The sequence below is a fragment of the Amblyomma americanum genome, chromosome 3 (assembly GCF_052857255.1).
Source record: "Amblyomma americanum isolate KBUSLIRL-KWMA chromosome 3, ASM5285725v1, whole genome shotgun sequence".
Lineage (NCBI taxonomy): Eukaryota > Metazoa > Arthropoda > Arachnida > Ixodida > Ixodidae > Amblyomma > Amblyomma americanum.
In genome coordinates this window covers 67,174,064-67,201,496 of record NC_135499.1, presented here as the reverse complement: position 1 = coordinate 67,201,496, position 27,433 = coordinate 67,174,064, and the positions used below count along the sequence as shown (strand labels likewise).

The 27,433-nt window shown below is 46.7% G+C and overlaps 1 protein-coding gene across 3 annotated transcripts in view; it reads right to left on the bottom strand.

Annotated features, from left to right (window-relative positions):
* Positions 1 to 27,433, bottom strand: part of ATPCL (ATP-citrate synthase) — a 67,567-nt gene that overhangs the window by 7,324 nt on the left and 32,810 nt on the right. For all 3 annotated transcript variants that reach the window (XM_077657445.1, XM_077657446.1, XM_077657447.1), the window contains exons 9-19: positions 26,547 to 26,686; positions 23,748 to 24,466; positions 22,060 to 22,164; positions 19,183 to 19,274; positions 16,191 to 16,377; positions 14,117 to 14,355; positions 10,639 to 10,732; positions 8,357 to 8,662; positions 4,991 to 5,134; positions 2,348 to 2,461; positions 1,179 to 1,338 (exon numbers count right to left, since the gene is read on the bottom strand). In XM_077657445.1, the coding sequence (XP_077513571.1) occupies positions 1,179 to 1,338; positions 2,348 to 2,461; positions 4,991 to 5,134; positions 8,357 to 8,662; positions 10,639 to 10,732; positions 14,117 to 14,355; positions 16,191 to 16,377; positions 19,183 to 19,274; positions 22,060 to 22,164; positions 23,748 to 24,466; positions 26,547 to 26,686 (2,300 nt within the window). The remainder of the gene's footprint in view (positions 1 to 1,178; positions 1,339 to 2,347; positions 2,462 to 4,990; positions 5,135 to 8,356; positions 8,663 to 10,638; positions 10,733 to 14,116; positions 14,356 to 16,190; positions 16,378 to 19,182; positions 19,275 to 22,059; positions 22,165 to 23,747; positions 24,467 to 26,546; positions 26,687 to 27,433) is intronic.

Here is a 27,433-nt window from a genome sequence, read left to right as displayed (position 1 = left end):
TAAAGAAAAAATTTCTAGCTCAAAAAGTATTCGAGTTATAATTTTTACATTTTAGTGCCAAGTTATAACAAGAATTTTAATCATTTTGTAATTGCTAGAATTTGTTTAATAAATTATTTTGGAGATTAACATGCAAATGCACTCATTGTTCATTTTTAATTTTGTTGTTTTCTCTATTTTTTTCACAACATTTAAAACAACTATTTCTGTTGAAATAAATTTGACTAGAAAGCACATTCCATTTCAATCACTGTTATGCATTTTGTAAACATTTACCTATCATGCTTTTTCAAAAAAAAAAAATGTTTGAGACCTATGAAAAGCAGTCCTTTTTCCCGTGGCAACGAAGGAGTTAATACTGAGCGCGACAGTACAGTGTGACGTCGGTGCACGTTTAAGAACCCCACGTGGTCAAAATTTCTGCAGCCTTCCACTACAGCGTCCCTCATAGCCGTTGTCGCTTTGGGACGTTAAACCTCCTCAAACCGAATCACACCATCAGGCCCAGTCAGCCCGGTCATGTGAAGTGCGGATGCAGTCGATGGTAAATCGCGTTCGGCGCGTATGCACACACGGTCGATGACACAGTGCACAAAGCAAGCCAAGCACTCTGCTCTATTTTGTGGGCACCTCCTGACTGCACGTCCCGTTCCCATCAGCTCGCGAGAGCATGTGACGGGTTGCTTGACGCCATGAACAGATTTCTGCAGCACAGCGTGCGTTCATATTCAGTCAAGGCGCCAGCTTCGTGGCAGTCGCTGCAGCAACGCTAAAAGTTCGCTATACTTTTTCAGTGGTGGCATTCACCTCTAGGTGTCAGTCAAGATTTTGAGGTCTCTACAACTCGTTGAAGAAATACTTCGAGGTGAAGGGTAATATAAACACGGTGCCGTGGGGAGGGGATCTGCTTTGCAGAAAATTGACTAAACTGATATTTTGAGATATGAGATTTCAAGGTAAGAAAGCTTTACTGAACTATTCTCGCCGCTCGTTCTACTTGGCATTTGTTCTAAAATCGCTTGTAATATCTTCACGAATGCACGCGAGCATAATGAAGCGAAACAGGAAGGTTTCAGGAATGTGCACAACAAATTACGCAATATAATGAAGTTTCTTCCAAGAAGTACTACTTCGTTATATCGCGGTTCAACTGTACTGTCAAGCAAGAAGGTGCATACCAATGAAGCCAATGGTGCGGCCGAGGACGAAAAGCCCATTGAGGGCACCCATCTCTATGTAGTCCTGGGCCTCCTCAGGTGTGAAGCAGCCACTGCTCCGCAGCAGGTCCACCACCGCCACACCAATCAGACCATCCACGTTGAGGATCAGGTTGGGCTTCTGAAAACCACCAAGCAATGAGAAATCAGATCTGCTTGCACAAAAACAACACTCCAGAGCTCTTGAATCTTAACACTTGTGAAACCATATACATCAAGCCTGGCAGCCCAACTGGGTCAAAACTGAGGTTAGTAGACCAACGTGCCACTCATGACCATCATGACTGGTGCAACCACTGGGTGACAGACCATCCTATAGGCAGCGCCACTTTCTGTAAACCTACACAAAGTGGCCACAGGGTAACAGTAAGGGTTTTGAAGCAGAGTTCCGCAAAGTCGCATTAAGGAGCCCTGACAACAAACCTCTCCGCTGCCTCTTTTGTAGATGAGCTTTCCTGCACCACTTGCACTGCACCAACCACTCGGAGACTTGAACAGCGAAGGACAGCGCGATAGTGGGCAGAGTCTTCTTTGAGAAACAATAGCGCTACATGGTCCCAGAGAAGGTAACCGGACAAAGATGAATGTACACCAATTTGCTCAACTCTTGTTTTGCTACAGCTATTTTTTCCCATTCCTTTCTGTTTGCAGTCCCCAGTTTGCCAAAGGACACATAAGTTCTGTAATGCTTAATCGTGTAAAATGTTGCAGAAAAGCTATCAACTTCTAGGATTTCATTAATAATGGTTCTTCCATTGCAAAAATGTAAAAAACAGACTTAACACGAAAGATCACAAGAACAAATGTGCTGAGACGAAACACTATGCCAAGTATACACAACAGGCTAGCCAGCCAGCGCAGGCTCATGAAGCACAGATCTAATAATCATTTCATCATGCAATCACCCTTTCCCCACGCGTTTCTCTGTCCGTTGCCTGTAATATTATTTTTTTCTTTCGAGAAAGAATAACATTTCTGCAACCAAAAGTGCACCTTCCAATACACAGATGCAAATCTCATTAAAAACGCCAATAACATGAAAACTGTCAGCAGGAGCAGTAAGCCAAAGAACACTGCACACTCGACCACAGCATCACAGGGTCCAGCGTCCCTTTAAAGGACCCACTGACCTTGGAGGTGGTGATCTTCTCAACCTCCAGCGCGTAGTCAAGCACCGGTGTTGCTGGGAAGTGCCGCTTCACGTAGTCCTTCAGAATCTTCACTCTCATGTCCGGGTTGTTTATCTGCACCACACACACACACACAGAGCAGTCTCACAACTGCATTCACTAGCATCCTGATATAAACAATAGGATGCATGTCACTGAAACTTTCTACAGGAACCGATCACCTGCCATAACACAGAGTTGCAAGAATTGGCCACTGTGCAAATTAAGATTTTCTGTATTTTAATCCAAAATACAGAAAGATTAAATGGCAAGAACACATCTTCATCGGCAGCTGCTCCCTTTGCCGACAGTGTCGTCCTCCTGGCCCTCCATGAGCAGATGCCACCATAGGGGCAGGTGCAGGAAAAGCACGACTCTCTTTCTACCCTCCTTTCTTTCGCATTTCTTTGGCCGTGCCATAAGCCAACTAGTGTACTTAAAGCTGCTTTTATTTACAGCATTCAACTTGGTGCCCACAGTCCACATGGTGTAAACTGAAAATTACTATACGCATAAGCAGACCCTCTTTTGTCACCCATGACAACTGCTGCGCCCTGACTTCATGCTTTCAGCTGCCCCCATTCGTGCATTGTGATGTGGGGGGGGGGAGCCCAGATCACTCCAAGTAGAGGCCAACCCTTACTAAAATTTCTATAGACTAAAAAAAGACCATATACTGTCTGTCCACAGACTTGTCAATAAAGTCTACAGACTTTCTATAGACAATATAAATTCTGTGGACAGTGTACGGACAATCAAGAATTTATTGTCAAGAAAAACAGCATATGGCATAAGGGTACTCATTAAAATGCGAAATAACTACTTTACACACTCATTTCACTGTACTACACTTTCATCCATTGTCATATTAACTACTGTATTTCTTCTTGTGAAAACACCTACAGAACAACACATATTGCCGCTACAGCACATGCAGAATCAAGCCAAACGAATTATTATGTTCAATAACCATTAATGCAGTGCTGCACCCTTACTGCAGGCTCATAACATCCTAGGCGTCTCATCCATGGTTCATTATTTCCTCGGCATTCTCATCTTTATGTTCACTAAAGGATCACCTCCATTCCGATAAAACAACCGATAAAACAACCCGGGAGCCTCCTGAAGGGGCGCGTAGAGTTGTCACAATAGGGCAAGCGATCCTCTAAAAATTCGGCCTATTGCATGGTGCATTGTAACCCGCGGTCCTCTTTAGTGGGTGTAACGGCAGGCGTGACAACGATCGGAAGGCCCCTGTCACTAGGTCAAAAAATAGCCTGGCTACATAGTTTTGGTTTCTGAGCTTCGCCGCTGCCACAGGCAACTGCAAATATCGGCCCGCGCATTCGCCGGTAGTCCAATCCCAGCTCCACGCGGCTTTCGGACGCCGACTGGCGCGTCGCAGGTGATTTCTTTTTCCTTTTTAGAAACCATCTCGCCGTTCCAATGCCAGTGTGTGTTCCCCGGCCCCTTGCTTGCATTTGTGTTGTGCTTCCAGCACTCCAAAACGGCAGCTTGTCACGGGCTTACAGATCTTAGTGCGATAAGGCCTTACTGCATCTTCGCATTTTCGGCAGAGTTTATTTTATTTTGGGGGATCACAGAATTTTATAAATTGAGACCTTCGGATGAACCGGGCATTCCTTTCGGTCCCTTGAACTCCGAATGAATGAGTTTTTACTAGACATCTTATTTTTTGTTGCCAATCTCGTCATTTTATGGATTTTGTTTTTCATGACCTCATTATAGTTTGGATACTGTTATGCTGTCTAATCAAGTAGTAGGCATTTCTGTGCACATCATGTTTTTTTATATGGTACTGAGGCAGTCTAGTTTTGTTTATTTTAATTGCAAAAACCATACACTGTTTTGGAGAAAATAAGGGCAACAACATTTGCTTATCATTTTCTGAAATTTTTTTTTTGTACTGAACAGATATTCGATTCGATATTCGAAGCCATTTTTTCTGAATACTCGTATTCGAAAATTTCAATATTCGCACACCCCTAGTATTATATTTCCACGACGAAGTTTCACTCTCTTCTCATGCCAAAACAATTTCCTGCTATCGAAGCCTAGTAACTAACTACAGTAAATTCACGGTAAACTTCTCTACCTCATTTTTGTGGAATTAATTAGCATTTAGTATAAATCAATCACCTAACATTTATGCTTTCAAGCGTAGTTTTCGTACTTTTCTTCAATCGTGATAAACAACTTTTTTCATTGCTAGAGCATACGGTGCACTCACTTGATTTGTTTTCCTCTATTTATGCATTTATATACATTTACCCAAATTATGTTTCGCTTACAGTTGCATTTCTGCGTGTTTTACTAATTACTTTATGTAAGCAGTTTCAGTTTTATCCACTGTTTGCATAAAATCATTTTTTGCACGTTTTTACCAGGACGTCCCCTGTGCAGCCACTGGCTTTCGAACCTCCTCCTGTATCAAATACGTGTACGCACTGACTGATCGTTTAAAATAAACAGATTCTGATGGCCATACATTTCAGTAGACTTCAAAAGGAAATCAATAGGAAGTCAACAGTCTTGAAGTCTATAGAAAACCTTTTGGACCATTTTTATAAGGGGAGCACTCACCGACTTGACCCGGTGGCCAATGCCCATGATGAGGATGCCCTTCTTGCGCATGCTGTTCACGAATTCCATGGGGATTTGGCGGCTGTCATATGCCTCGCTGAACTGCCGCGCGGCTGCATCCAAGGCGCCCCCAAACCGGTCACCCTGCACCACACACACAGCACCACCACCAGTTCAGCATGGCTTTTGAACTGTCTGCTCATCAAATCCTCTGCTTGCACAGAAGCTCAGTGCTGGTGCATTGGTCACAAAGCACCACCCATGGGCATAATATGCACCCATCCAGATGAGTCCTCAAGGAAGTATCATATTTACTCCCATAATGAACCCACTTTTTTTAAATTGTTGACAAATTTTAGGGGAAGGTTCATTATGCAGGGTAAAAGTTGACAAGTGTCTTTGTAAAAGTCGCAATTTCACATCTGTCCGTCCATCAACAAAAGCACACGGGCGGCAAGTCGCATCCCCGCATCACTCTTGTTCGTTTGCTACCACTGTTTAGCATCATTAACTTCAAAAGGCGTCTGCTGTATCACAAGTGCGATCAGATGGTTTTGTAATAGTCACCAGCCAATCGCGGCAAGTTAAAGCAAACATGCTGAAGGTCCTGAAGGTTAGGTGCACATTTTTTAAGAGATATTGAAACAAAATTAGTTCTCAATGACAAAAGATGGGGGTGGGCTCATTACGGGAGTGGGTTCATAATGCGAGTAAATGCAGTAACTACTTATTAGCATCGCCCAAGTGCAGCTGTAAAGCTTGAAAAAAAAAAAAAGCGACAGATTTTATAAAACCTTCACAGTTGCAGAAAAATTCGCTCTGGTCCAGGGTTAAAAATCGGGGCAGTCGCTCTACTGAGGCATACATGGCAAAATTGCTTTTGAAAACTAATTCAATTACATTACTAATTACTTCCCTAAAAACTTCCAAATGTAATTAAATTACATTACCAATTACTGGTAGGGAAAAGTAAATACCATTACATTGCAATTACTTTCGAAAGTAATGCAATTACTTTTAAATTATTTTTTGGCTTTCATGCATACAAAACACCAAAGTATACAAAGAAACATCACAAAGAAAATCAACCTCTCTCTACGCATGCACTCCTTGGTCTTCCTGCCAAATTCTGTCCCAAACAACTACTGCCCCATCCCTCTGTCATCTAGCACGGGGCCATTACAGATCACACCAGAACAAATGAAACAAGCATAGCTGAACACTCACAGCCTGCGCTTGGTGACGTTCACACCACGTGCATTCCCGCCAGTTCCCTGTCATGCCTCGTGGCAACGAGCAGAACTAAGCACCACTGTGCCCTTAGTCGACGTACCCTTAGGAGTGCCTCAGTGCAGACATGCGCCACCTGCCCCTTTGGCACCCCCAAGCAACAGCCTTGCATCTTGCTGCTTGGGGGATGCTCGGAAAATGTGCACTCTGGGGCAGTATTCCGTAATGATCTACTTTCCATTTTCTCTTCTGCAATTGGTTGCTGCTCCCATCGACGTAGGGCATCAAAGAAGACTTCACGGTGGCCCTAACAGAAACATGACCATTATGCAACTTACATAAACGAGTTTCGAGCACATGGCGCACCGGTGCCAACGCCCACAAATGACTGAGCATGACACATTCCGCACACTTGACAAGCTTTAGCGCCGCTAATCCCGTCTCTGAAAACAAACTGGGCACAGATGAATTAGTGAGGTGAATTAGTATTGCTCGTGGCTCAGCTGGACTGGCTGCAACAGCAGCAGCAGGAGGCTGGCTAGCTGTAGTGCCGCTGTGTCTGTGATTGGCCGTCTGCTTTCCAATCTGCTGCTGCATCATCACGGCCAAATGAAAAGTAAAATGGAATGCATCGTTACAGAATACAGCCCGTGTTGAGTTTTCTACCACTAAAGCCCATTACTACTGCTACTTGTGCAAGGCTCTGGCAAGACTGCATGGCACCTCCGCTTTAGGGACAGGACGCTGTTTGCTCCCCTCTTTTGCCCTCAACGGCAACACTGTGACAGTGCCCCGATCCTTTGCACTCGTGGTGAAACCACGTGTCTGCGTCGTTTCAGAAACATCCCTCACCCCCTGCACAGCCATCCCGTCTCCACGCGAACTGCTGGTTCGGGAGAAGAGGCCTAACGAAGAAAGGACCTAGCATGCTACTCTGCTATCGTTCTTGATGATGCCGCCGATAGCCGGCTTCAAAGCAGACGTTCCGGAAACCTGCTCAACTCAAGCTGGGGCCTTGGCGCCAGCTGCACGCAAGTGCTGACAAAGGGTGGGGACCAGGCTGCAAGGCAGACGCCGCAGCCACCAGACAGCAACGCTGTGTTAGCAGTGTGTGCGACAAGACTCCCGAGAAAGGAAGCAGGCTGTATTCTCCGTCTCCGACCACCATGTCTCAATTCTAACAAGGTGTAAATACCCTGTGTTAAGTTCTTTCCTGCCTGTCGCTGGCCTCAGTTTTCCTGCTCCAACCCCGGCCATGCTACCTGTGTGAATCCCAACAACTCCCACTTGCCCATCCAATACCCATGGGAAATGAACCGAGAGCAGAGCAGCCCAGCAGCCTCGGAGGCACTGTCTTGCGCAATTCTTGCCATGTGTCGTTCTTGCTTTCCAGGCATCCAACCAGGCGCAGGAGAGGCCAAAGCTTTGCCAGCAGAAAGTAGCGGTGCATTTTAATGGAAGTAATTTTGAAAGTAATTACTTATGCTGGAAAACTGGAGCCGCAAAGTAACTAAACTGCAACCAGGAAAGTCATTACATTACAAATTATCTGAACGAGTAATTAAATTACGAATTCAATTACTGCCATGTCTGAATTGTAATAGTACAGCCAGTAAATCAGAGGCAGGGCAAAACAAATTGATCAACAACTTGAAGTGAGAATGATGCTGCAATGTTCTAGGGGAATCAAACAATGTGGAGTAAATTTATAATAAGGGAGTAATTATTCATTAGCATCCACCAAACAGCAGCGATATGGCTACAGGCCACAGGCTTGTCTCAATGGTCACAATCGTTTTAAAACGGTGCTTCTGGGCTGCTTCTGGGCTGTTTCCAGGCAAAATTTTTCGGGATATAATTAAGACCTTATAGACAGCAAATCTACAGATTCTAAAATTTCTGGTTTTCTAAAATCAAATTTTTTATACATTTTGCAATTTAGTGCTCTCACACTAAACAGTGGAAACTTGGTGTAAGCACGCAGCAGCACAGACGGGAGCCAGAACTTAGGGTACAACTGCCTCCCTTCAAGCATGATGTGCAGGCGGTTTAAACAGAGGCCGATAGTATCGCCAGATGCCATCACTGCATGCTCCTTGACTGACTGGCACAGCAGGAAGAAGGAAGGGGGCTCACAATAGTCAGCAGTCCCGAGACGAGGGAAGAGATTAGGTCCTTGCCAGCGCGGGCACACACGATGGTGTTGTGGGCACCCGAGACAGCCGGCCCGTGGTCGGCTGTCACCATGAGCACCATCTCGAGGAACTTGCAGGCATACTGGGGCAGCCGCCGCTGGAACCACAGCAGGCTGAGGACCCCGCCAATGCCAAGCTCCTTTTCAATGACCGTTGTAATGGGGATGCCCGCGTACAGGAGCTCCTGGCCCCGCTCATCGCAGATGCTCGTCATGAAGGATGCTGGCTTGCGAATCAGGCCTAGTTCCTGCATGCACATCACTGGTTTTACAGGGAGTCAAAGAGTTTGTAAACAGTGTTTTCTATTCAGTGCTTATCGTTATTCAGTGCTTTCTTGTCTATCTGAACTTATGGACAAATGTTGCCCATTCCCAACATTCATTCCCGAGCAGCACTCGAGTGAATTTTGCAGAATCAGCTGCATGCAGTACTGCTAGGCCCAGGGTCTCAGTCATGTATGACTGGAATGGCAGCTTTATTTTTTCTAGCTAGCAGAATTTTTAAAAAGTCGCTATTTTCAACAAACTTTGCTTGTCTACCATGAATCAATGTCGCACATATATGTAGCAAAAATTTTAACACAGCTCTTTTCTTTATAATGAATCAGTGTCCTGCAGTTGCCTGAAATGAGGTATGGAAGGCCAAGCAAGATGGATTAATCGAAGTTGCCCAAGCACAGCTGCACACCTGCCCTATTCTGTTGTGTCACATCTCACGTCTCATGCATTTATATAGTTAACCAAACATTCGGGCCCCCAATTTTTTGGACATGCTCGATTATTAGGACTTTTTTGTGGCACCGCAACACAAAAAAAGAGCCAGTGTATAAGAGCGCCTGAAAATTTTAACGCAGCTGACTGCTCGATTTTTCGCACCTCATTCGCACTCGCCGCCAATGCCCAAGCCGCCATAAACGTGTACAGTGGAACCTCGTTAATTAAAACTGCAAGGGAAACCAAAAACTTGCTCAAACAAACGAAATTCAAGTTAAAAGGAGCCTTGTAATGGCGAAGTTCACATCCTCCATGAGTCAGCACATAGCGCCCACATGGTTTCTAATTCGTACCGTTCTTAAATGTCATCTGCCGCACAAACTTGAACGCTAGCCACAGTTCGCGGAGCTCATCTATTCCGAGAGAGGCAGCGTGGGAGGCACAACGCTTCACAGACATGGCGAACAAGGAAGAAAATGATGGTGCATTTCGAAAGAAGTTAGCATACACATGCAAAATGCACAGCAACCCTAAATTCTCTGTCGTACGACAGGCAACAACTGCTATTTTGATGACAGGCAAAACGGATACCATTATTTATGCATAAGCCACAGCAGAGTGCGTATCGCTGATTGCGGTGCAGATTTCAGCTCTAGTTGCTAGGCCTAGCATGAAAGCCAACACCGAGGAAGCACTTGCTTCAGCCGTCTGTCTGTTCTGTTCATTTCCCCATTTTCACCTTCGTTGTTCCGAACCCTTTGTACTGCGGGCACAGCTGTGGCGGGTTCACTTCTCCATCTAGTCTTCGTCTTAGACCATGTGTTCAACAGCGATGTGCCAAAGGCTGTACAGCCATCGTACGCAGAGTTCGTGAAAGTGGTCGCTGCCTGTCATCTGCACACGCGGCATGCAGCGAGCTTTACTCATGAGGAGCTTCAGAAAGGCAACTGACCGCATCTTCTGGTGGCATACAGGGAATAGGTTAGTGATTTTTTTCAGTAAAATTTGATTTTCGAACACTTTCGCAGTCCCTAGAAAGTCTGGAATATCAGTCGCCGACTGTATATGGTATATGAAAATTGGCACGAATAATGTGTCTTTTCCTCAGTTCATTGGTTTTTTGAGAATGCATCAGAACTCAAGGACCACCAATAAGTAAATCGTGGCAAGGGTAAACTCAGCTGCAAAAAAAAAGAAGGGAGGGAGGGAACAACGCCACTGTCACTGTGCAAAGGTTTCACATCCCCTTCTCTTTCAAGATGGCCATGCAAATACAAATCAGCCACCTATCTAATCACTGACAGTTGGTGCAAGCAAGAAATGCATTGCAGGAAAAAAGTAGTACATTGTCAATCTTGTAGAGTTACTAAGAGACAACCAGTGGCTTCCACAGCGCAGCAACAAGGGCCCTTTCAACTACTTAAAAAGGCTTTGTCTATGTTGGAGCTCCCTAGAAAGTGCACTGCCACAACTATGCACAACATGCAAGAGTGAAATGCACCCTACTGACCCGCGCCCAGTTGTAGTCCATGGGCACTGTTGGGGGGGGCACCTCTGGCATCGGCACAATCACGCCAGCTCCCACCAGCTCGTCGTACACAGTCCTGCATGAGGATGGCAAAGTCTCCACTGCACCCATTTCATTTAGCGCCACCCACAAGTGGAACAGTTTGCAACAAAATGCACAAAGCATGTCCCGCCAGTCCTGCTAGGCAAGCACCAGTTCCTGAAACAGAATGCATCTTCCTAGCGTTGATAAAACATGCTTCTGCACACAGATCAACTCCCTCAAGGGGGGAGATGGGGATCGGAGTGACATTCCCTATTTTTTGTAGTAGAGCAATGAAATTTGGCACGGTTATTGGCACGGAATACAAAGTTTCATTGATATATCTTGAGTAGTTTTGCCATTACAAATTTTTATTTGAACCCAACTTGCGGAAAACCTGGCGTGACAAAAAAACGTGGTAGAAGCCCATAGTTGCTTTTATATTTTACCCAAATGAATAGTTCATGCAGTGACATTCTCCAAATATTTTTTATCACCCTTATTTTTTTTTTACACAGGACATTACATCCATGTTTGAAAAACGCGGTCGTTATCAGCATGCCAGTTTAAGCAGTAAAAAAAATGAGATAGTTATTAAAAATATAGAAATGTCACTGCATAGAGAATTTACGGTGCAACAAACCCCATGCAAATCCCACAAGGCATGGTTGTTCTATGCTTTCTGCAAGCAGGACAGCCGGCTCAAAACTCGCTTCTGAGAAAACTGGCTCTAAAGTTTTGCAAGCACAGCAGATTTACCGTATTTATTCAAATCTAGGCCAATAGTTTTTTTCAAATAATCATATTCCAAACTCTAGGGTCGGCTTAGATTCGAGGATTTTAAAAAACGCACCAGTTTTTCATTGAAACTGCTAAACGTGGTGCATAGCTAGTGCCATCTAGTTTGACCTGTATCGTGCCGGCTGTACCTGTGTGCACGTGGTGTTATTGTGACGGCACCAAGCAGGAGATGCCACTACAGTGTCGCTTTCAAGCGAAAAGTTATGACAGCTGCATAGGCATCGTCGAACATTCAAGCCGGGCGGGACTTCGGCATCGACGAGAAAAACGTCCGTCGTTGGAGGGGGCAACAACAGCAGCTTTTTCTGTGCACCGCAACGAGGATGGCATTTAGCGGACCAAAGAAAGCAGTCACCACGAAGTGTAGACAGTTTTGGCCAACTTTGTTCGGATGCAGAGAGCAGCTGCCCTTCCTGTGACAACAGAAGTGGTCCAAGCGAAAGCTAGGGAACCATATCACGCCGCCGATTGCAGAGCGGCAAGCCGGCACGGGACTGGCTGACGCATTGGTTGACTCCTCCTACCTGCCGCGCTGAGTTAAAAAAAAAGGCGGGAGCCGGGACGTTTAATCCGATTTAATTTGCACAATCGGCCACACAGGACAATAATTCGAAGTTTCGAAAAATGCTCGGAACGTGTAGATAGAGTTCCCGCAGTAAAAAGACGAGTTCAGTTTTTTTTTAGTGCACCTTTAAATGCTGCATTACCAAAGAGCACGACTGAAATGGAATCAAGGTAGAAATCTGCCAACGTGTGTGGATGAACAAAATCCTGAAACTACAGCACTCAGTGGTCTCATTCTTGCACTGCATACCGCCCCAACAGTTGCCACTGGATTAGCTACCACTCTGCCTCTACTGCACCTACCTCCAACAAGAGAAACAGTGACCCACTCATCAAGCAGCTCACAATCTCTATACGACACAGCAGTTTCACCTCCTTTTACAGAAGTCGCTCAGGCACGAGTCCCTCAACAAAGTCTGCCATGGCTTCACTGACTCCACTTTTGATCCAACCACACTCGTTCAGCTCCTCATCCTCACCCCATTTGCGGTGGACACATCCAGACAACTGTGACACCATCTACTTAAAGTGGCTGCCTTATTTTTAAGCTCGCTTGAACACAACAGCAGGCTGGCTGGTTCCACACGTATACACCACTTCATGCATAGCAGTCAACGCTGCGATGCTGCGGAAACAGCATGCCCGCAAAACCATACATTACTCCACCACTTATCATTCGTTTCTCTCAAAGCCTCGGTGAGGGTTCAGACAAAAACAAAGAGCACGGGCGGAATTACGAATCGCTTTCAATCGAAACTGCCTCAAAAGCAGTCTCATTTGCCCCTCCCCTATTGGTCGGCCGCGGGAGGCGGCCAGTTTGATTTTTTGCGTCACTGGCTGATGTCGTAAACAGCAGAGGTGTTGACGTTGGCCACCGAATTATGCGGGCAGATTGAGACGATTTTTTGAAACTGGGAAATGTAGTCTCAAAGCGTTGGAGACAGAAAATGGCGGCTGTTTACATCGTCGAATACGCGGTTGACCGCGCGAGCAATGGTGTAGGAGGGTGCATGAAGATGATTTTGACGTGCGGGGCGAGTTGTTTCGACGCTTCCGACTTAGGAAGGAGACTGCACAGTGGGTGCGCGACCAACTCGCTGTTGAAATGGGAGGTGTGCAGATGAGTGTGCTGTCAGTGGAGCGGCAGGTGCTACCGGTCGGTCTCAAGGCGCCGTTGGAAATGAAGCAAACGTCGGCGCAGCCCAACCAACTGTGAACAAGTGTCTGCAGCGGGTGGCGGAGACCAATGTCAACATAGGTTCACAGAAGGGGTGTGTTCGCTTTCCGAGGAGACCCGAAGAGAAGGTGGTGGCGAAGGAGGGCTTCCTTTGCCTAAACTTTCGCCGCGGCAGCATCCCCGGCAGCGTTGGGAGTGTCGATTGAGCACTCATCACTATCACGGAGCCTGGGGGCAGTGCTGCGAACAAGCCACAAGGGGCTCTACGCTGCGAATGTGATAGTGAGCATACCTCAGCCACCATTTTTGACCGCTACAAGTGCAGGCCTCGGCCGCGAGAGTAAGTTCGTGGTGTGTTTTTTTCTCAGATCTGTGGTGCGAACATGCGCATTCTGGCCGTGGACACGCGCTGACCCGCATCCTTCCACGACGCGTTCGTCTGGCGGCATTCTAAGGCGGAGGAAGGCCTGCTGGATGACGGTGTTTTTTTTCTGGGTAAGCAGTAAAAGAGCCATGTCAACACTCGGGTGACCTCAGTCACATATATTGAGCTCCAGCGCCATGCATTTGCCCGGATCTGCTAAAGCTACAAGAATGAGCCTGGCTAGTTACACCTATGCAGACGCGTTACAGTATTGCCACCCTTTTGTTAATTATAATTGCAGCAGAAACACAGGACACATATTACATTGTTGAAATGCATAGCATTTCCTGTTGAAGAAATCAAAGCAAAATGAACCTGACAGCGCTTGTGTTTTGTAGGCAATCATAGCGCATTATTTATATCAACATCAATATATTTATATCAATATAGAGAAGCCCCTGCACATGCGTGTAGATAAAGGAGACAAAGCCTCTGTTCCCCAATACTACAGCGCACATACAGTGCACACTCACTTGACGGTGTCGCCCAGGGCGTCAAAAGTTGGTGGCACGTGTGCGCCAGCCTTGGCCAGGGCCTCGTTCTTGGCAGAAGCAGTCTCCCGGCTCGAGTTGGCGCAGGCGCCCGCATGGCCAAACTGCACCTCTGAGGAGAACATGGAGGCGCACGTGCCGATGCACCAGGCCACCAAGGGTTTGCTCAGCCGGCCAGACTTGAGGGCCTCGCACACCTCGTACTCCTCGACGCCGCCCACCTGTAGAAGAACAAGAACCTCATTAGCGCCAGACTACTCTCAGCTTGGGCTGACTGAAAACACCATCAAGGCAGCGATTTTTGAGCATTAACAGAATGAGCACACAAGTTGAATTACTCGTTACATATTTTTTAATTTGTGCAGTAGTTTTATGATAGCGACCAGCAAAACAATACATCACTGAAGCGCACTGTAGTCCACCATGTTGATTGTTGTCTGGATTCTTCATGTGCCAAGAACTTGCCCCGGCTTGCTACACTATTGCCATAGAGCACATTTAATGCGGCCGAGGCCAAAAATTAAGTTATGCTCATTTTTATGTGCTCTACTGCTCCAAGCGAGCATAATTCTGAAGGTTATGCCTACAAAGCACCATCTTGAAAAAAATTTGTTTTTAGCCAGCTGTCATTTTCGTATCTACGAGCCCACTCTGATTTCACGTTTAGCTCTGCGCAGCATAAAGTGCATCGAGGGGCTGAAGCACATTCCCCGAAGTGCACTTGATTTTGCCCACTTGACAGGGGCACTAGACATGCTTGCCAAGCTCAGAAACATCAGGCACACCATCACGGGCACACCATCTGTCATCACTAGTGCCCTCCCACAGCTCCTCGACCACCAAATGCACTCGAGGTCTGCCCCTGACAGTCTGCAGGAGAGAAAGGTTTGCTATTGCTCCACAGGTCATCTCGGCTCGATTAGAATTTGTATTTGCGGCCTGGAGGACGCTGGCTTTTGCAGCCGGCGAATGACTTGCAAGAGCAGGGCATGTGCACCTACAACTTTTGGAAGACAGGGAGAGCTAGATATCTGATCAGAGTGCACACAGGCATGCTACTAATGGCGGCCAGGTAAGAAGGAATACAAGGAATATTCAGCACCTGGAAGCAGCGCTGAAAAAATTTGCGCAGCGACACTCTGCGGGACAAAAATTCATCCTTTTGGGTCCACATGGTAGTGCGTCTGCATGCGAAGGCAGCACACAGCCTTTAAGGTTCTTTATGATTCACTTATCGTTAATGGTTTGTATAGTTCCGTTTTCCTGACTTGGTTTGGATTGGATTGGATTGGATTGGAAAAAGTATTACTGAATCCAAAACTGAAACCTCCGCAAACGTCTTCTTCCTGCCGTGTGTGGCTATTCGTTCGAGCCGAATACTTCGAAATTTCCGAATAACAAAATTCGAATCGAAGTGAATATCGAATAGCGCATTATTCGTTCAACTATTCGCACAAGCCTTTCCGGTAGTGATAGATGACGCCAGACATACCTCCAAATGTATCAGCTCCACTATTCCATTGGTCCACAGGCTCTGCTTCGGCTGCTCTGACCACCCTAGGGGACTGGCACCATCACAATCCCTGCCTAAAACGTTCACTCTGGAGCAGTGTGGAGCAGAATGCAGCATTTGGAGCAAGAGTGGCAGCTCTGTCAGTGCAGCCTTAGGGCACATTACTATATAACACTGGCCCCTACAGTAACTTAGACCACATGAGGACCATTATACAGCCCATGGAAGCCTCAATGCACAAAATGCAATTGCCACAGCCAGGGATCAAATTTGCAAACTCACGCTCAACAGAAGAATGCCACAGTTGCTAAGCTCTAGTGGGGTGGCTGCGTGAATTAGCCTCAGCCAGTTAGCCTCACCGAATAGCCTCACCAAGCCAGCTGAAATCCCCTTGTGCAGCAATTGTTACTGGCAAAACCGCCCACCAAGTACATGCCCACCCAGTCATGCTTGTCACTGGAATCGTGCGCATCCCCTAAGCAGTGTTAGCCACTTCTTTGCAGCAAGGTGGACCGAGAGGTCACAGATGCTTTCAAACCTTACCTCTCCGAGCAGCACCAGCATCTTGACCTGTGGGTCATCCTGGTACCGCACCAGGTGGTCCATAAATGTGGTGCCCGGGTAGCGGTCGCCCCCGATGGCCACCCCCTCGTACACGCCATTGGTGGCCCTCGAGATGATGTTGTTCAGCTCGTTGGACATGCCACCCGACCGAGACACATATGCCACACTGCAAAACAAGGCAGACATTGTCACAGTGGCCAGGGATGCAAGCAGCAGGAGGTGCACTGCCCAAAAAAGAAACAATTTTTTCCCCACAGTGACAGCTGGAATTTGCAGTAAATGGCAAGAAGAAGAACGCACCACCACCTTTTTATAGTGCTTTCAAATGAGGCCAGCATCACTCATGCCCATCGGCAGTGCCCACAAGGCATATTTATCAAATTGGGGTCTTTTGTTTTTAAAAAATGAAGGTCGTCAAAGGCGCACGGGTAGCATCTATGTAGAAATTGAAGCTGGTGCTGCCTTCTAAGGCACTGGTCCACTCAAAATGAGAAATCGCAAGAATTCCAACCATCTGCTAAACAGTAAGTGGCATCAGCGTGCCACCATGAAACAAACATGTTTAGGAGCAAGCATTCAATCAACTCTGCCCATTTCAGCAGAGTACAGAGTGAAGGCTGCTTCCCGACGAGACTTCTCACATGCCAAAGCTGCAAGAGCCACGTGATAGTAGAGTGTCTGGTTTAATTTCGACCGATCAGCCTACTGTCCGTTGCCTACAAGGTATTTACTAAGGTAATCACTAACAGAGTCAGGGCAACCTTAAAACTTCAATCAACCAAATGGTCAGGCAGGCTTTCGTAAAGGATATTCCACAATAGATCGTATCCCCACTATAAATCAGGTGATAGAGAAGTACACAAATACGCAGAATATAACCAACCCCTATGTACAGCCTTCATTGATTATGAGAAGGCATTTGACTCAGTGGAAACCTCAGCAGTCATACAGGCATTGCGTAATCTGGGGGTAGAAGAGTTTTATATGAAAATACTGGAAATGTCTACAGCGACTGCACAGCTGCCATAGTTCTTCATAAAGTGAGCAATAAAATTCCAATAAGGAAGGGCATCAGGCAAGGAGACACGATCTCGCCAATGCTATTCACCGCATGTTTACAGGAGGTATTCCAAGGCCTAAAATGGGAACAGTTGGAGTCAAGAGTGAATGGACAATACTTAAATAATCTGCGATTCACTGATGACATTGCTTTGTTCAGTCACTCAGAAGGTGAACGGCAAATCATGGTCAATGAGTTAGACAGAGCAGAGCAGTGCGTTTAAAAATTAACATGCAGAAAACCAATGTAATGTTCAACAGTCTAGCTAGGGAACCGCAATTCACAATTGGAAGCGAGGTGCTGGAAGTGGTAAAAGAATATGTCTACTTCAGCTGATCCGGATCATGAGAGAGAACTAACTAGAAAGATAAGATTGCGGTGGAATGAATGTGGTAGGTTTTCTCAGATCATGAAAGGCAGTTTACCAATATCCCTCAAGAGGAAAGCATACAACAGCTGTATATTACCGGTACTCACCTACGGGGCAGAAACGTGGAGGCTAACGAAAAGGGTTCAGCTTAAGGACAATGCAGCGAGCCATGGAAAGAAAAATGATAGGTCTCACGTTAAAAGAGACTGCCAGCGCGCAGAGTGGGTGAGGGAACAAACACGGGTTAATGACATCCTAGTCGAAATCAAGGAAAAGAAATGGGCTTGAGCAGGGCATGTAACGCAAAGGCAAGATAACCGCTGGTCCTTAAGGGTAACAGAGTGAATTCCAAGACAAGGCAAGCGTAGCAGGGCGCAGCAGAAGGTTAAGTGGGCGGATGAGATTAGGAAGTCTGCAGTCAGAGTGGGCGCAGCTGGCAAAGGACAGGGCTAATTGGAGGGACATGGGAGAGGCCTTTGCCCTGCAGTGGGCGTAGTCAGGCTGATGATGACCTGGGATGCTTCCGTACACACCAAAATGACCACATTCAAACCCACGACCTCAAACTCAGTAGCAAAGAGCCACCATGGCACATGATCCTGGATTATATCCTCCCTTTTAGTCAGCCATTCAAACACACAGTCCATTCTCCCAGCATAAAACAGCCACACTGCAGAAAGGGCCAGCAAACAAATCTGCTCAGTCTTCTTCACCGAACCCTTCATCACATACATCACTGGTGCAGACAACGCCTCTGCTTTAACTGCAACTCTTCCTTGACAACAACTTCCCGACACTGCAACATTACGGATCCAACTCAGGTGGACCTCTCAGTCCACCTTAACAGGCGACACAGCTCTGAAATTGTAAAAAATGGCCAGAAAAATTGTTAGAAAATTGTATATGCTTGTATGCCTCATATTTTACGCTATCCCGAAATTCCATTGCTGAAATCGACAGGGAAGTACACTAAAAGATATGTTTCGTGACCCGCGGTGGCTGTGGATTGCGGGGAAACGCTCGAACAATGGCAGTTTCTTCCCCGTTAAGGTTTTCTGCCCAGTATACTTACCTTGTGGAACAGATTTGTTCACAACAGTCATACATTTTGACCCCATGTGTTTTGCTGCTATCCTAGGACTGCAGTGCAGGTCAAGACATTCTTTGTTTTTTAAATTTCTGAATGAAAAGTTTCTTGGAATTCTCTTCTCATCCCAGATATGTCAATGGACACTACATTGCAAACAACCAAAATTTGCACTTTGCGAAGAAAAAAAAATGCTTTCACCTGCAGCACACCAGTAGGAATGCAATGAATGTTTAACTAGATGACACAGTTTTTTTAACTCTGCAGCCTTTTCAAAAGATTCAAAGCAAAGTATACATTAGAAAGCAATTTTCTGGACATTGTGAAATTCTTGCGAGTAGTCATAAAATCATTTTTACTATGCTCAAAACTTTCAGAAGCCATGTCCCCCCTTAAGGACCAAGTGAAAAGCCTTGCTCCCATTGCCATATACTAGCACAAGCATGGCACTTACTTTCCAGGCCGGTACAGTTTGGAGGCCAGAATGTTGTCCATCATGCCACCAGTGTTGCCGATCTTGAAGCAGCCAGGCTTGATGCCTCCCACCTGCAAGAGGAGCCACAAACCGCCTCCTGAACAGACCTTCGCAGCATGTCGCCTCCGCCAAGGGAAATGACTCTGCCGAATGCCACTCAAGACGAGAACATGGCCAAAGCAGCTATGCTGTACCCTGATGCCACCAATGGCCCAATCTTAGTGCATTTTTCATTTAGTTAAACCTCCGTGTCCTCATGGCAATTCGTACGCTACAGCAATACAGTCAAACCTCGTAATATAGTGAACAGCTGAATGATAATAAGATACACAAAATTCTGGTAGGTAGAACTCCGCAGTTACGTTCCCGAGAACTGCATTTTACCGGCTGCTACGTCCTCGCGAGCCAGTCCCATCCAAGCTCTCGCAGAAACCTATGCAATAAATAACCGTCTAATATGTTGCAGATACTCCTTCTCAATAATGCTTCATTTCATTTCTTCATTCCTTAAGGGCCCAAAAGCATTACATAGGAAGGGGGGCATGTTGGTTCCCATATGGCAAATTGCTGTGAAAGCATACAAAAAAAAAGTCACAGGCTGGCATTTTGACAGCCGATGTTTAGCGTGCAAAGGACAGCGATGACAGAAAGACCAAAGCGGGATCTGAAATCCGTCTGCGGCTTCCAGCATGTCGCATTGGACGCCGTGCGCACTCAAGTGCGACATGTGCCTTGTTGTGGCTGTTAGTGCAGTTCCATCGTCGCCATGGCGCGAGGGCGAACAACCAAAAGGCGTGAAAACAAAACTATGCCGCGTAGGCAGCGCAGTGAGAGATACAGTTGTGCAGGTTAGCTCTAAGGCACATCCCCGTCATCCAGGTTTACCTTGTCGCCTGCAGCTGAAAGACTCAATTTGTGGGTCCCAGTAGACAGTTATTGTGCAAGATTAAAGTGGCTGCCATGAAAATGGTGCCGAAATGCGAACACAACTAGGCAATCCCGCCCGCTCTGCGTGTCCTCCCGCTTCACTGCTGCTTCCCTTCCACGAACAGCTGCTCAGGAAGAGAACCCTCACAGGGTGTTTAGGACAGTCTGTGCACGCAAACGATAGTGAAGGCCACCAAGTCTCACAAATTCTGAAGGAGCATGCTGACCTTGCTAGTAATAGAGAGAAAAACGGCAAACAATGACAGATGTTATTTTTATGCACGTTTGCCAGCTACTATGTTCCTTTTTTTTACCCCGTGCGAAACGTAACAGGGGGGTTCTACTGTGTACAGTCTGCAGGCTACATATGTTCGCCAAACTGAGAATCCGCGCTTCGCAGAGTACTTATAGGTACGGACTATAGATTATTTTTTTTAAGTATAAGGAACATGAAGCTTTGCAATATTTTCACTGTGCTTCTGTAGCTACCACGCAGGTGACTAACAGCCTGCATGCGTGCAACTCTGATTTTAATCATTAAAGTTTGCCTACCTACTACTGGCAGTAGTAGTGCTCTCAGATATCGAAAAACATGACAAAAAAGAAGCACACAAGTGGGTGACAGAACCCTAAAGAAATTCCTTGTGAAGTCAAATGCTTCCGGGCGTCTCTGCTCAAAGAAAAGAGTAACAGCGAATATAATAAAGACAATGATGAGTCTTCTTCCGATGCAGAAAGAAGACTTCCTCCAACAGCCCAGATCATACTAATCAAAGCGTTCATAGATTTTTATGCATGGACTGCACACCTGGCCCCTGCCATATATATGCCAGGTGCAGGCGATCTAGCGATCTTTTTGTTTTCCTGGTACAACTGAGTGCTGCGGACTGAGTGGACTGAGTGTGCACCAGAATTTGCAGCAGTTTGTTATAGCCAAATTTGATAAAAACTGCGCAAAAACTCATGCACGCAAGAGCAGCGCAATTTAGACAGTGACAGGATGAAAAATTGGGCAGCACTTACTAGAGGGCAGCAAGACAGCTTCCCAAAGTTTTAGCTCCGTTTTGAAAGCGCTCGTGGAGACTCCAGAAGCCACGAAAAAACGAAGTGCCAAATGCTAGTTAAGTTGGCTTCTCCACACAGCATTGCCAGCACGCGGCGACAGCAGGGCAGCTTCCCCAAATGACAACAGCAGGAAAGCTATTGCCCCTTTCACCCCCTCCACGACAACTGACATGATTTTTGGATGAGTTCAATATAGCCAAGAAGTTGTAATGTCATTGATTATCGAGGTTTGACTAATGCTGCCACAGCAAACTGCTTCCTAGGCCAACTTGTGCAACTTTCTGGGTAACAAGTTAGCGCAATGCAAGGAAGACACAGGAAGCAAGGCACTCCGCAAGAAACCAGTCTGTCCCGTGTGTCATCCTTGAGCTCTGTGTGTGCTGCGCTAACTTGCTAACCACAAATATGCAGCAACTAGCCAAGCAACAACATATACTTGCAAGTCAACTTGTTTACAAGGCTTTGATGAAAGCACTTACTATGAAACTGGAGGAGAAGAAAAAAAGATCTCTGCCAAATTACGGCAACACAGTAAGAGGCAAGACCATACAGCTTCTCCCAATAAGCAGCAAGGCACAAAAGAGCCATTACATGAAATGCAGGCTTATGGCTCAGACAGCACGGCTGAAACTGTCCGTATCAAAAACCCAATTTCAGCTTTTGCCAGCCACCTTTCTGTGCCAAAACAAGGTACTATACTACATATACGTATTAGGCTGGGGCAACGTATAAAGATTGAAAAATAATAAGACCCTGCCTGCACCACTGACGTATAACAAACTTAGTTACGGTTAGTTATAACAGGCTTAGGCATACTACAAACAGAAACTGGCACAATGTTTAGAAAGTTAGCCAGTCACTCACTGTCGCTGGGCCGATGATGTTGACGCCTTTGCTGTGAGCTGCCTTGATCATCTTGCGTGTCATGTTCTCAGGTATGCCTTCAGCAATGATGGCAATGGTGCGAATCTGCAGAGAGCAAGCGCCAACACTTACGCACTGTGGGAAAAAAGTGGCCCGCTTCATCAGGCATGTGCACCAAACATTCACAAGGGAGACTCCACTGTCCAACAAATTACCATCACATCAAGACACTGCTTTTAAACTAGACCCTCAAAACAGGCCCCAGTTGATCCGACCTGCTCATCTCCATCTAGGCAACTATGTTTTAGGATGAGCTGACCCTTGAAGCTCATCATCATCATCGGCCTGACTACACCCACTGCAGGGCAAACGCCTCTCCCATGTCTCTCCAATTAACCCTGTCCATTGGCAGCTGCGCCTACCCTATGCCTGCAAACTTCTTAATCTCATCCGCTCACCTAACCTTCTGCCGCCCCCTACTATGCTTACTTTCTTTTGGAATCCACTCCGTTACCCTTAAGGAACAGCGGTTAACATGCGTTAGTTCCTTCACTCACCCTGCCCGCTTCCGGTCCCTTAACGTTACACATATAATTTTTCTTTGTATAGTTCGCTGCGTTGCCCTTAAGCTGAACCCTTTTCGTTAGCCTCCACGTTTCTGCCCCATAGGTGAGTACCAGTAAGATACAGCTGTTGTACACTCTACTCGTGAGGGATATTGGTAACCTGCTATTCATGATCTGAGAGAACCTGCCATATGCGCTCCGCCCCATTTTTATCCTTCTAGTTATTTCCCTCTCATGATCCGGATCAGCTGTCACTACGTGCCCTAAGTAGACGTATTCCTTTACCACTTCCAGGCGCTCACTGCCAATTGTGAACTGCTGTTCCTTAGCGAGACTTGAAAATTACTTTGGTTTTCTGCATGTTAATTTTTAGACCCATCGTTCTGCTCTGCCTGTCTTAACTCAATCACCATGATTTGCAGTTCACCTCCCGAGTGGCTCAGCAAGGCAAGGTTCATCATATTGAGGTTAAACTGTAACTGAATGTAGACACCTGTGTTTCCTTACTAAATGCAGGACAGAAGCAGAAACACGTTCATAGGGTTTAAAAAAATGAGAGGGGAAACCGCAGTATGAAGGAAGATCTATGATCCAAACAGCCCAATTCTAAAAAATGCAGCTGTCAAATTAAGTACCCTCTTTGCAGAAATTCGGGGGACAATTAAGCTCCACATTAAGGGTGTGAACCAATAGTGTTAATGGGTCCCTTCAGCAGCCTGGGGTTCAATTTGCATATCACTTCGCAGACACTCTTCTTTAAGTTATTTGAGTTATTTTTCATTTTCATCTTCTTTTACTTTACCACAAGACACACAAGGCCTCCCTTTAACCAAGTTGAACAAAAGTTTCTCAGTGGCTGAACGGTAGCGTGCCTGGCTCACAACCCAATAGGCAGAAGTTCGAGTTCCAGCTCAACAGTTTTTCTTTTTAGCGCAATTACTTTCCTTTCTTCAGAGGCAATTTTTCTTTCCTCAGAGGCAATGTGTAATGGTAGTGGAATGACCTCACGAACGTGCAGATCAATGAGGAATTATGTCATGGCGCCATCACTGTTGTGCTGTGCGATCATTGTAGCATATTCGAATTACCTGCACGAGGTCATGAACGATAGCGCATGCATACCTGTGGGTACTGCAGGGTCTCAAAGGTGCTCTCGTAGGCTGAGCGCAGGGAGGCAAAGTTAATGAGTACGTCGGCATCCGGGTGCCGCTTCATGGCGTCTGCCATGTTCTTGTAGACTGGCAGCAGCACCTCCTTGTGGCCCCAGTAGAACTTCTGCTTGTGGTCGCCCGTGAACGGGTACACCATGGCAACCACAGAGCCCTCCTGGCGCGAGCACACGAAGTCAAAGTCCAGCATGCTCTGCACTGCCCTGGTCTGCATGCCCCAGATGATGGCCTTGGTGCGTGGCGTGAACCATGGCCGTTGCGGCTGGGTCCCGGCTTCTCCTCCCACCTGGTCCGGGAATGGTCGCCGCATCTCCTTCTTAGGGCTGGGCGGCGGTGGGGGCGTCTTCATGCCCCCTGGCAGCAGGAAGTTTGCAGTGGTGACGTTGGGCTCTGGCATGTCGGGCACGTCGCGGTGCCCCATGGCCATGGCCACGATGGCAGTCATGTGGGTCTCGGGGCCAAAGACATGCACAGGCACGCCCAGGGTGCGGCCCACCTCCTTCATGACGCGCAGCCCTTCCTGGTAGTTGGGGCCCGCCCGGCGCACAAACACCGACACCCTGTGCTCCACCAGGCGCTCCCTAAACTCCTGCAGGGCCTTCACGATGCCTTTGAATGTCGCAGCCACGTTGGTGAAGTTGGCGATGCCCCCGCCAATGATAAGCACCTTGCCTGCACAGTCAATGCTGAACATATTGAGCTCGAAGGTGACTGCAAAATAGTTTTATATATACAACATGGCAAGACAAGATTGCCTGTAACATGGAAGCAAGAATGCATTCCACCCGCCAGCATGCTGGCCGTGCACCACTCGCGCTAGGCCTAGCCTGTTTCGTGGCGAAGCCGCAGCAGACTGTGCCTATAAATACCAGCACACTATAAATACAAAAATCTCATTACAATTAAGGTACAGTTGACTCCCACGACACCTTTGGCAGCAATGCGACCGAAGCAAGCGAGGCGAGGTCCGCCATCAGCCATCGGTCGGCTAGGTTGCTTTCACCGCATGACGAGCGGCATACCGAATGTCGGCTTTTCCGCATGACAGTGGTTTGTGGTTTACGGGGGTTTAATGTCCCACAGCGACTCAGGCTATGAGGGACGCCGTAGTGAATGGCTCCGACCCGGTTCCGTGCGTGAAAAGTGTTCACGGGATCACCATTAGAAGTGTTCGCGGGATCACCATTAGAAGTGGCGCTTACAGGGACTTGCACGCTGTTTGATAGGTCGGTTGCCCTGCTCAACGCGAGTTCAATAAATGCGAGTAGTGCTATACTTTTGCATAGAATTTTTCATGTTCAAACTATTCGATATAAACAATACAGTGTAATCAACTTATAATGATAGCAGATAAAACGATATACCCCTTATAACAATCGAATTCTTTTGATTTATCAATTCTCCCATTGCCCCTACGTAAAAACAAACCATAAAGATACAATTACAGACGAAATAACGGATACAATGATAGGATTCTGGCCACCCGGATGGTGTTTACCAGCAAAATTTGTCTGAAAATTTGACAAAAAATAAAATACTTTGAAGTGAATGTCGTAAGAACTCCGCAGCAAACGGACCAGCGTGGCAAAATCCGAGGGGAGCGTTGCCTACGGCCTTGGGAGCCAAGCACCATCATCGTCACAATCGTGGGAGGTAGGAGATTGCTTGGCCACCGCCGCACAACGCTCCACACAAACTGGGCTCTGTCAGAGATTGTTGAGAATTTTTTTTTAAGCGTTCGCTTTTCTTGTGCTCATACATTCCTCTATATTTTCTTTGAAATGATCACACCTTCTAGGCCAAGGGTTCCCAATGAGGATTCCACAAACCTGCATGCATGACCGCTCCCGCTATACTCCGTTTCATACATCAGGTGCAACGCTGTCAAAGCTAGCGCACTTGTTTACGCTGCCTGAATCTGCGACCAAAAAGTAGTGCGTTCCTTGCGGTGAGCGAAACAGAGTGAATCCTTTGTCTGCAGGCTTACTACATGACACATTTGTCATGAACTTGATCAAATGGACTCTTACTGCTGACGTCAAGCTGTAACTTTCTCGTGCCTTAAACTACTCGCGCACAGAACAAGCGCAGAGGAACACGCCTACCTTCATTTTCCCATCTGGACTACTACCGTACTTTTCACAGCATTGCACCTGATGTATGAAAGTATAGTATTTTTATCCCCGGTTTTATTTCACAACTTGATCATGCTGCAATTGTTCGCACCTGACTGGAGCAGCAGGCCGGTCATTATTGGCTTTCTTGACAGGCCATGCAACTGAGCTCATCTTAGCACACACATCTGACAAGAAGGGGCAAAGCCAAGGACAGAAAGGTTCCTGAACACTTCTTGAAGGGGTTTGCAGAGGCCACACACCCCAGTTCTAATCTTCACAGAAAAACCCGCAGCACTTAATTGCTGCAGCTGTTGCAGAGGGAGAGGAGAATAAAAAAAATGATACCCTTCATTTCACCCATCTTCTGCCATCTCTCTTACACCAAACTTCACCTTCAGCTTCAGTCACCCCCTTAACCAAATCAGTTGTTTTGCCTACGAGAGGCGAAGAAAAATGCAACGCCAATGCCATGTTGCCTTTTCCTTCTTTTATTACTCAATGCTCTCTAGCATTTCTTTGCGACACACTTCTGAGCCAGGCAGGTACAACAATTCAACACCTGAGCACATTTTGGCATAAAAAAAAGAGACCTGCTAGCGTACGCCCTTCAGACCTCAATGACAAAGGGGACTCACCATCAGGGTGCTTCTCCGAGTGGGTCATGAGGCCCAGGATGACCTTGGCGTACTCATACGTCTGCTGCTCGGTGGGAGCTCCCGAGTATTCGCCATAGTTGGCCAGTTCACTTGCCCCGCCCAAGTCGCACACCGTGTCACTGCACATGCCCCAAATATATATTCCATAATTCAATACACAAAATATGCCAATATATACACAATACACAAAATATGCCAATATATACAGTGTTGCATATTACCTGGGAACAACCAAAGGGCGCACCAACACTGGTACCACGTTTGCTGTGGCAGTGTGCCACTCGCCAGTGTAATGGCGCCCTGGCACTCTGTGGGTGCTGCTAGGCTAACCTGCTTTGCACTGAAGCCATAGCAGAATGCTTTGGAGCCATATTACATCTCATAAGCTGTTCGCAGCACTGTGAAGGCTGCGGCGATCTGAGCCAATCAGAATGGCGTTTGCTGAAAAACACGTTCCTCCGCACACCTCACTCCGCAACTGGCAGCTCCATTTCTGGGAAGGAAAGACCACCAGTGTCCAACTTATGTGCAGAGGAGACAGCTGACATGGTGGACCCCATTTTTACGAATGCTGCTGCACCACTTCGCAGCAGACCTCTGCAGTGCTGCGTTCGTGCAGACCTTCGCTACCAAGTTAACCTATGAATGAAATGCTCACTGTACTTTCTAAACACCATCCTGAGCTATCTTTTCAATAAATGCAACAACTGTATGAAAAAGAGTCAACACTGCTCAAATATTTGAGGGACTATATTTGTTGTCTTCTTTGGCACTGATTCGACGAGACAGCTCTACCTTTCACAGCGCTGCAAAACACTTGCGAGATGAAGTATGGCACTGCTTGTCGTAAAACATACAACCTTTCT